The following is a 10405-nucleotide window of genomic DNA, read 5'->3' as shown; positions in this document are numbered from 1 at the left end:
CAAAATTCTGTCTTTATTTAAAAGATTAATTATTTTCAACTTTTGTTTCAATTAAAATCACAAAAGTTTAAATGAATAATTGTTATCAAATAGAAAATTCATAATCTTATAAACTATTTTATAGTGATTGAATTTAAAAATAAAATCTCATTTTGATGTCATTTTCTTAATAAACATTGAGAATAATTTTTTTTTTTTTTTCATTTTACAGAAACAAACATCTTGGAGGTAGGATTTTTAATAATTAAAGAATTTTTTTTTTAATTCAACATTTGCACTTCAACTTCTTTTTTTTTTTGTCTATAAAAAATTTTCGTAAATTTTCTCCTAAAGTCGTTTTGTTTTACTTCAATTTATTTTTTACTATGTAAATTTATTTTGTCTTGAATTGAAATTAAAACTAAACAGGTGGTTCAGGTGGAGCTGATGGACGGAATTGTGATAATAAAAAGCCACGTTCCATCTCATTGACTTCTTGTTGCTCCTGACCGTCTATAACAATATTAGAACGAGCTAAGCTGTTCCTTTGACGACACATATATGGTGTCTCAGCAGGTGATGGAGTTTCTCGACCCTGAAACAGTTATATTAATTATCAATCATTAAAAAATATCTCAAGAAATTAATTTAAACTAATTTCAGTTAATTAAAATAAATTTAAATGATCTAAAAAATGACCTAATGTACTTGATTCTGAACAAATACCGTCCAAGCATTGATTGAAACAGGATTTCCATGGAGCTTGAGAATTATTTATCTTTAAATAAAACACTTGGATTTTATATTAAGGACGTGGATATTTGGTAATTGTTAAAAGGAATAAAAAAAAAATAAAGGAAAAGGAATATTTTGAAATTATTTTTTAGGTGATCTAATTGATGCTAAGTTTATAAAAGAATTACCTGCTTTGAAGGGCCACAGCATGTAGCTTGATTACAAGGCTTATCAGTTTTAGGACAATCAAGTACACAGTCTTCTGTTGGAGTTTCTTTTACTTCACTATTTGTGTTGTACTAAAATATAAAATATGATTAATTAATAATACTAAATTATAATATTAATGATAGTCTTGTTTTTTCTTTTGTATATATTCAAATATTTACTTCTATAAATTCTGGTTGAATAGTTGTAGAATGAATGCCTTCATTATGGAAGAACTCTTTGACTTGTTCAGCAATTTTCATGTATTCCGATAAATTACGACATCGTATATGAGCAGAAGCAATTATCCGATCACCAGCCAATTGCCAAACATGAAATTCATGAACTGCTAGAACTCCGTCGACATTTTGTAGCAATCTTTGTTGAATGGCATCTACCTATAAGTTGAAAGATTTCAAAAGTATCAGTCTAGTGGTCTGGGTGCGACCTGAAAAGTCCACACGACAAACTTCCCAATGGAAAACATAAAAATACCATCTATTTATCATTATTTTTAATTAAAGATAATTACGTAAAAGAGACAATCGAATAAATGACTTGGTATTTTTTGTAAAATTTTCTAGATTCAATTTTTAACAATACTATTGACGCAAAGTGACCTTGTTTGAAACTAATGAGTTTCATTATGTCATTACGTTAATTTTAGATTTTTTTTTAAGTAAAATTTAACTATTAAAGATTTTTTTTCAATTTTTAGATTTGATAAACAATTTTTTAATTGAATAAATCGATTCTTTAATTTAAAAAAAACATTAACATTCTTTTAAATGATAAAAAAAATAAATACCTGAATATGTGTTGGAACTGTTTGTAATAGAATTAAGGCTGACTCTTGGAGTAGTGGCCATACAGATCGTAAAATAAGAATGACGAGAAGAAGTGAAAGCGCTGGATCAATGTAATATCTGAAATATTATTATTGTTATTTTGTTTTTTCGATCTAGCTCTATTTTTTATCATAAATGCGCCGTAAAAATGAACAAAATGAAAAAAAAATCATAATTTTTCGATTTTTTATAACAAAAAATAGGGTGGACCCCACTTCCGAATAATTACCTTGTTATTATTATCAACAAATAACAGATATTGTTTATGTTAATTTAATTATTTAAATTATCCTTTTAATCTTTCATAATAATTCTCGAGTTATCATTTCATTTTTGTTACAATATATTATTAAATATTATAATAATTTAAAAAAATACATTACTTGTACTTCCAGTTAGTCAACCAGACTATAAGTGCAGAGACAATGACTATTACTGAACCAAGAGCATCAGACAGAACATGCAAAAAAACTCCTCTCATATTCATTTGACTGGCATCATGGCTGTGGCCATGTGCTTTTTTTACTGGTGTCGGTGAAGGTCGATACGCTTCATCATTTTCATTGTCATCAGTACCAACAAGAGTACTCAAACGATTATGACTTCTAGTGATTCCATGTGAATGACCATGAACATTTCCGTGTTCTGAAATCATTTTAATTGTTAAAAATTGTTTTTTTTCAATCAATATCCATTAAATAATAATAAATAATCGTCGAAGTAACACTAATTTAATTCAAAACAAGGTAACATTGAAGCTTAAAAGACCTGGAAAAGAAGCAGATGTTGATGGATGAACGAAAGAACAAGTACACGATAGGGAAGAGGATGGTGAATAAATGTTGGTTTCTTGAGGTTTAGGAATTATTACTTCTCTTTTGTGACCTTTATATGATAATAAACTTTATCAATTGATTTTGAATAAAAACTATTTTTCTATCAACTTTACCGTGAAATAAACAAAGTCCAATTAAATTAACAAAAAGCCCAAGTGCTCCAACAGCTACAAGAAGTTTTGATTCATGAATAACTTCTACTTCGATGAATCTTTTACAAGCTTCTACCGTTATACTGAAACAGAGAGCAACAAGAAATACAGCATTGACCAAAGCTCCTAGTACTTCAGCTCTTGCCCATCCAAATGTGTTCTTTGACCATTTTTTTGGTGACATCTGGAAATAATTTAAATTTTATCATAAAATTCATTAATGATTTATTGAAAAAAAATTAATGAATAGATGATTAAGTACTGACCTTCACAGACAGAAATGCAACAACAAGTGCTGCTACATCCGATAACATATGAAAACTATCCGCAATCAATGCCATAGAATTCGTCACATAACCCACAACTATTTCTACCAAGAAGAAAAAGGCTGTTAGCCATAACATTGTTAGAAGACGACATTTTTTTCCAGTATACCGTCCCATTATTTATTCTCTTCAATCTGCAATGAACAAAAATGATTATTAACAAAAGAAAATAATAGATAATTAATTAAAAAAAAGTAAAATCTAATTTATTTAATTGATTTTTGAATTTTTAATCATTATTATAGCAATTGAAAAATGATACTTTTAGTAGTAGATGTTAGATTTAATGAAGAAATTAACAAAAAAATTTTCTTAATACTAACAATTGATAAAAAAGAATTTTTGGAACATTCCAATTATTATCTTAAGCCTAATAGTCTACTTTACTCTAGCTTATCTCCAAGTTTATGCGGATTTTTAAACCAATTCTATGTTATCACCATCCTTAATCTTCTCTTATTTGTTTAATAATTAGCACACTATATTACTCGTTTTTGATATTTATTTATTTATTAAAATAAGAATAAATAAGTCATTGGATCGATTAATTCTACTTTATTAATTATAAATAGTAATATTAATATTTTTTATTGGTTAAAAATATTAAGTTTATTTTTTTATATTTATTTATTAAATTCATCTAATAATTATGATTTTAAATTGATCATCAACTGTATTATTGTTATAATAAACATTATCACTTGAAGGTTTTTTTCCTGAACTTAACAATCTTCTTGCTTCTATGCAAACTTAAATAAACAAATATTTTTATTGAATTGAATTTTACTAAAAATAAATTTCCCAGATATTAAGGAAAGACTTTAAGGAATGGAGAAAAATGTTAAGCTTAACCTTTAATACTTGTTCGTCTTTATAACGACATATTTAAACTCTTATTCTCACATTTACCTCTATGGTATCTTGGTCATTTTAACTATACAATAGGAATAAATCACGATGAATCATAGTTTTTTCCATACTAAATAGCTTATTGATTTGTCATCATCCAGAGAATGAGGAAAAGAGTTTTTCTTCTAAAAAAATAGAATTAAAGAAGATTCGAGAGGGTCCAATGACCTTTTTTTGCCATAAGAGGAGAAAAAATAACCTAACAGTGCTATAAAAAATAATAATAAAAATTATCAAGATATCAAATGAAATGAATGTTATTACCTGCTAAAAAATACTGATGAAAGTTTTATTTAATGATGAATTAATTATATTTAATTTGATTTAAATTATTTATTTTTTTTTTTAAAAAAAACTAATCACTAAGATATTTCAAATAAAGGCATTATATGTTTTAAATATTTGAAACTATATAAATGTTTTATAATTCACTATTTCGTTGATATAAATAAAAAAAACTGAGCTTGAATATTTTAAAGTCATTTGAATTACGTTAATATTTGTTTAAAATAATAGTATACCATGTTTTTCTTTCAATTTAATCGTAATGATAAATGCATCTCAAAATACACAACTACATTTGCGTGAAAATTTACTTTCTATTTTATTCTATTAGTTACAAGTATCGCCGCCTAAGCGGCGTCTCATGTTCATTACTAAATATTTGGCGGGAGATGTGAATAATTGTTTAAAAAATATCACTGATAGATTAATAATTAAAATGGTAGACTTGTATAGTATATATTGAATTATTTCAATTATTTATAGACTTATATAAATAAATTACATTACATTTCATCATGTTTTTGGCGTTAATTACGATTCACGTGATAGCTCAAATAGAAATCTATCTAACCAATTGTGCAGAATTGTATTGTTTTCTGCTCAGTAAAAATGATTTCGTAAAATATGTATAGTGATTTATATAAATAACATATCTTTATTAAATATTTATCTAATGATAATAGTAAAGATTAAAATTCAACCTTCCATTATTTAGTATTAATTTATTTGCAAAGTGTGTGATTATAATGAGTTTTGGTGTGAAATTTTTTAATGCAATTGGAACTGTAATACAATATTCATGTATAACACATTGTATTTTAGAATATGTCGGTGATTTTATTGTGGTAATAATATAATAAAATTAAATCATTATTATTACTGTTTACATTTTTAGTATTTTTACAAATATTGTGAGTTAGGTTAGAATTGACTGTAAACAATAGAATTTAACTACAGCGCCATCTACTTTTGTTTAACATCAAATTGAATTTAAAATAACTGTTTTTGTTTATAAAATTTATAGTGAATGTTATTTTATTGTCCAAAATAATTAATAATCAATCATTATTCTAGTGTACGGGGCCATCAATGGAGCCAACATTATACAGTAAAGATGTAATATTCACCGAACACATAAGTCATCGTTTACAGAGGTTAAAAAAAGGTGACATAATTATTGCCAAGTGTCCCATAAATCCGCACCAACATATTTGTAAACGAATTATAGCAGTTGAGGGGGATAAAATTCGTTATGGTTTCAAAAAATATGTTGTAAGGATTATTTTATTTTTATCCTTGATATAATAATTGTAGATTACATATTATAATGATTGTTTTTTTCTTTTTAATTAACTAATAACCTTGAAATAATTGACAGGTACCACCAGGCCATTTATGGTTAGAAGGAGACAATCGAGATAATTCAACTGATTCTAGGTTATATGGTCCTGTACCTCAAGGGCTGATAAGAAGTCGTGCTGTTTGTAAAATCTGGCCTTTAAGTGATTTTACTTTATTCACCCATGATGATTGACAATCTTTTTATAAAGGAGAGGCTTCAAAAAGGCCCCATTATCAGTCTCTTTGTCATTTTTTGTGCTACTTGATAGGATCTTTATGAAAAGAACTATTTAACCTCATTTTTGTTTTTGCAATCTTTATAAAGATCATAAAGATCAATTAGATAATTATCTAGTTATTTCATATACAACAAAATTGAGTAACAAAGCGATTATAATATAAATAGTGCACAAATACATAAGCCATTACATACATAGAAATGGTTGTTTTACCGCACTGCTCTCATGGGGGCCAGTAAAGGGTCTTTTCAATACCCCTCCTTTGTATATATTTTAAAATCATCAATGTGATAACTTAGTAAATATTCTAAATAATAACTTCATTAATTAATATTTCCTGCATACATTTATATTTATATAATAATATTCAAATTCAAAGGCAATGTAAATGTCGGATTGTACACTCACAATATTGGTTATGTGCAGGAAACAAGGTGACTAAATTTGAAATAAATTAAGACAAAAGATGTTTGGTAATTAAAGATAGGCTGATTTATCAAATGATTAAGAATAAATAATAATAAACTTCATTCATATAAAAATAAAATTAATATATTATATAACTTGATCATACTCGGAGAAAAAACTTATTTGTCTTATGTGAACCATGTTGTCTTTTTTGAACAATTTATTTTATTTTTATAAAAATAAATTAAAGTAGAGATAAACTATTGTCTCTATGTCGTGATACCTTCATGTTTTAAACTCTAATTTTTATTACAATTAAATATAATTGTGCTGTATTTTAATGTTAACAACCAACTCCAACCTTCATAGCTTCTAGAAAACTGTAAAAATGTTGGAATCACAAGATATCTTCACGGTAAATTCATGAAACTTTTAAAAAAAATATACAGTAAAAAAACTTGATTCTTTACCGTATTTTTACTGGAAATATTCCATTTTTCGAATCCGTGAGGAAATACACGAAACCTTGATGAACAAAGTTCATTAAAAAAAAAATAATAAGAATCATATCACATTGTTTTCAGTACACCAATTAAGAAATACACTGATCAATGAATATTCCATCATTTTAATAATTATTAAAAATCACTGATTAACATCTTAATGCTTTTTAAGTTTCGTCATAGACATAATTAAGAATCAAAAACCAAATTTTATCTTGAACTGTAATACTATTCTAATTACCAGGAATGTTGATTCTTGTAAAAAAAATGTCGATAATAAAATGAAATGATTACCATTTTTGTTAAATAAATAATTTGTTAATAATTATTGTACTTACCTAATTGATGTAAAATTTATACTGGCATGTTTCGTGTTGGGTAAGAGATTATCTCAATCCTCGCGGGAAAATAAAGCTCCTTCAAATACGTCATAAGGATTTTTACCACTAGCGCTATGCGTCATTTGTGGTAAAAATATGCTTTTTCTCCCACCATTACTAAGAGGTAGCATTTTTAATGTTTGCTTAGGTACAGTAGTTTCTGTGGAAATAATAACGCCGAATAGAAGAAAAAAAAGTAATAAATAGATAAATTAAAAGTTTTATGAGTTTTTTCACTGGTAAGTAAACAGTAGTGAATATGTAATTATTTCACATATCAACTTGGTTATCTAATATTTATTTAAAATCATGAAACCAGTATATTATGCTAATAATGAATTTGTTTTCATGATTAATTATTTTTCAAATTCACTGAATACTTAAATCTTGTGTTCTTTTATTTTGTTCTAATTTGAAGGTAATATTTTTTATTCATTAAATAATTAGTAAGTGTCGCAAAAAACTACATAATGACCGTGACATTGGTTGTTTTTTGATTTATATCCATTGTTACCTTGATGTTAATTTACACTTACGTGCATTATAAGGCGTGGCGTGATGAATTCAATGATAAAAATTAATATTTTCTTCTTTTTTTTCAATAAAACAGTCTACCATCAATTATTTGTCATTCAAAAAACAATAATGCCAAGATTTAATCATTCAAAGATCTCTATTAAATCCTAATTTTTGATTTTACTACTGTATAACCTGAAATTTGAATTATTCAATCATAATTATTGGACTAATTGACTTTTCTCTTTCCAGGAATTATGCTCAATAGCACAGCAAAGCATATATTCCACTGTTGTTTACTGATATGTGTGATATTATTATTCGAATATATATCAGGAGTATTCAATTGGGATGTCGAAAACCAAATAAATCCATGGGAACTATATGGCTACCTTGGTACAACAATATTATACTCACTAAGATTATTAACACTATTATCTCTTCCTCAAATTATCTTCAACTTTCTTGGCCTAACATTGTATAATGCATTTCCTGACAAAGTTGTCCTTCAAGGATCACCATTCATTGCTCCATTTATCTGCATCCGAATAGTGACTCGTGGTGATTATCCACAGCTTGTTAAGACAAATGTGAAGAGAAATTTAGATAAATGCCTTGAAGAAGGTTTAGAAAATTTTCAAATTGAAGTTGTGAGTGATAAACCAATAAATATAATGTCACATCGACGAATAAGAGAATTAGTTGTACCATCAAACTACAGAACAAAAAGTGGTGCTTTGTTTAAAGCACGAGCTTTGCAATATTGTCTTGAAAATTCAGTAAATGAATTAGCAGATCATGATTGGATTGTTCATCTAGATGAAGAGACTTTATTAACAGGCAATTCAGTAAGAGGCATTTTAAATTTTGTATTAGATGGGAAGCATCAATTTGGTCAAGGATTAATTACTTATGCTAATGAAGATGTTGTCAACTGGATCACAACATTGGCTGATAGCTTTAGAGTTGCTGATGACATGGGAAAATTAAGGTTTCAATTTTATATGTTTCATAAACCATTATTCAGCATGAAAGGATCATTTGTTGTTACTCAGGTTTGTTTTAAATATTTTATTAATTTTTTATCTTTAAGTATTAAACGATCAACATAATGAGGAGTGATAAGGAAACTGATTTATTGAAGAGTTACTTTTGGATAGAGATTAGATAAGGATAGTCAATATTTAGTTATTATACCTATTCAATAGTATGATTCGTGATTTAAGATAAAAATTGAAGTAAGACAAAAAAAGAAAAAACTATTAAATATAAAATAAAGATTTATTTTATGAGTTGACTATAAACAAATTACATTTCATTTATTTTTTTTAGATGGGAGCTGAAAGACAAGTGTCATTTGATAATGGTATGGATGGTTCAGTAGCAGAGGATTGTTTTTTTGCTATGAAAGCTTATAGTCAAGGATATACATTTAATTTTATCGAAGGAGAAATGTGGGAAAAATCACCTTTTACTCTATGGGATTTTGTACAACAACGTAAACGTTGGCTCCAAGGTATTTTACTTGTTGTTCATTCGAAAGCAATTCCATTCAAGAAAAAAATCATGCTAGCTATTTCTTGTTATTCATGGGTTACTTTACCACTATCAACATCGAACATTATTCTTGCTGGATTATGTCCAATTAATTGTCCACGATTGATGGACATGACGTGTGCCTTTATTGGTGCAATAAGCATCTATATGTATGTCTTTGGTGTTATTAAATCATTTTCACTTTATCGATTTGGTTTAGCTCGTTATATCATATGTATTTGTGGTGCACTAGCGACAATTCCTTTTAATTTGATTATCGAAAATATTGCTGTTATTTGGGGTATTTTTGGTAAAAAGCACAAATTTTATGTCGTTAGTAAGGAATTAAGACCTCCTGTTATTACAGTTTAGAAAAAATTAAAATATTTTATAGCTTTTTTTTAAACATTCTTTTTTCCATTAATGCACGAAAGATAATCTCTATTATTTTTTTATTCATCAAGTACAATTGATAACATTATGATTAATGGTCAAGTACCTGTAACTCAATTTATTAAGATCTGTTGTAATATATATTTTGAATCATTTAAATTAATTAACTTTTGTAAAGTAAATTTATGTTAAAAAATAAGATCTGAATAATTTGAAATGCTGAATGACAATCGAGGAATGATCTAGAGAAGAGAAAGTTGTTTAATATCATGATAAATATTTTATTAAGTTAATTAGCGTTGTGCCATGTAATAATTATTTTTTTTTTTTTCAATATAGCAAAAAATTTATTCTTGAAATATATACAAATAATAGAACTCATTTTTTTATTATCTAGTCAATACAGTGCTTATTAATGAATCAAATGTAAAGATTAAAATATTAATCATCACAATAATAAACTTCCAGTTTAAATATTTTGCATATTAATTAATAGATTTTTAGTACAGTATTTACAAATAAACTATTTCATGTCTTCGCTAAGTAATTTAAAATATTTAATAATAAATAACAACAGTTAGTCAATTATTAAATCAATCAATTTAGATAGCGATTTATAAAATTTTTATTTGTGTAAATTAAAACGACTTTCTCTTAAATCTTTTTTTTTTTACCAAAGTTTATAGTTATAAGATTTTATTTATCGTATCTATAATTAATACTTAACGTAAATTAAACGTACTAAGAATATTGGACTGCCAAAAGAAGGCATTAAAAATCATATCAAGTAAAAGTATTGTTATTTATGAGCA

The 10405-nt window shown here is 26.2% G+C and overlaps 3 protein-coding genes across 7 annotated transcripts; 2 read left to right on the top strand and 1 right to left on the bottom strand.

The window, feature by feature from the left end:
* Window positions 1-287: 287 nt before the first annotated feature.
* On the bottom strand, window positions 288-7131 carry ZnT63C (zinc transporter 63C). Of its 5 annotated transcripts, none has more exons than XM_035094503.1 (9): window positions 4514-4559; window positions 4257-4269; window positions 3024-3217; window positions 2719-2941; window positions 2153-2414; window positions 1730-1847; window positions 1104-1319; window positions 903-1013; window positions 288-574 (listed from the first exon to the last, which is right to left on the bottom strand). In XM_035094503.1, the coding sequence occupies exons 3-9, from the start codon at window positions 3198-3200 to the stop codon at window positions 401-403; spliced, it is 1281 nt and encodes a 426-aa protein (XP_034950394.1). In that variant the 5' UTR covers window positions 3201-3217; window positions 4257-4269; window positions 4514-4559; the 3' UTR covers window positions 288-400. The 5 variants fall into 5 exon arrangements, with proteins under 5 accessions (XP_034950394.1, XP_034950393.1, XP_034950396.1 ...); XM_035094502.1 differs by lacking the exon at window positions 4514-4559 and adding an exon at window positions 3993-4117 and having other exon boundaries at window positions 4257-4275; XM_035094505.1 differs by lacking the exons at window positions 4257-4269; window positions 4514-4559 and adding an exon at window positions 7107-7131.
* Window positions 4888-6399, top strand: LOC118073795 (mitochondrial inner membrane protease subunit 1-like). Its single transcript, XM_035094506.1, has 3 exons — window positions 4888-5122; window positions 5352-5549; window positions 5656-6399. Exons 1-3 carry the CDS (start codon window positions 5024-5026, stop codon window positions 5809-5811), a joined length of 453 nt encoding a protein of 150 aa, XP_034950397.1. The 5' UTR covers window positions 4888-5023; the 3' UTR covers window positions 5812-6399.
* Window positions 7132-7265: 134 nt separating the features above from the next.
* egh (beta-1,4-mannosyltransferase egh) lies at window positions 7266-10110 on the top strand. Its single transcript, XM_035094524.1, has 3 exons — window positions 7266-7387; window positions 7917-8719; window positions 8997-10110. The coding sequence occupies exons 1-3, from the start codon at window positions 7372-7374 to the stop codon at window positions 9570-9572; spliced, it is 1395 nt and encodes a 464-aa protein (XP_034950415.1). The 5' UTR covers window positions 7266-7371; the 3' UTR covers window positions 9573-10110.
* The last annotated feature ends 295 nt before the right edge of the window (window positions 10111-10405 follow it).

Source organism: Chelonus insularis, unplaced genomic scaffold (assembly GCF_013357705.1).
Source record: "Chelonus insularis isolate UGA/USDA-ARS -01 unplaced genomic scaffold, ASM1335770v1 scaffold_367_pilon, whole genome shotgun sequence".
Taxonomy (NCBI): Eukaryota; Metazoa; Arthropoda; class Insecta; order Hymenoptera; family Braconidae; genus Chelonus; species Chelonus insularis.
The sequence above is the reverse complement of the archived record's forward strand: the minus strand, read 5'-3'. Positions and strand labels throughout refer to the sequence as shown.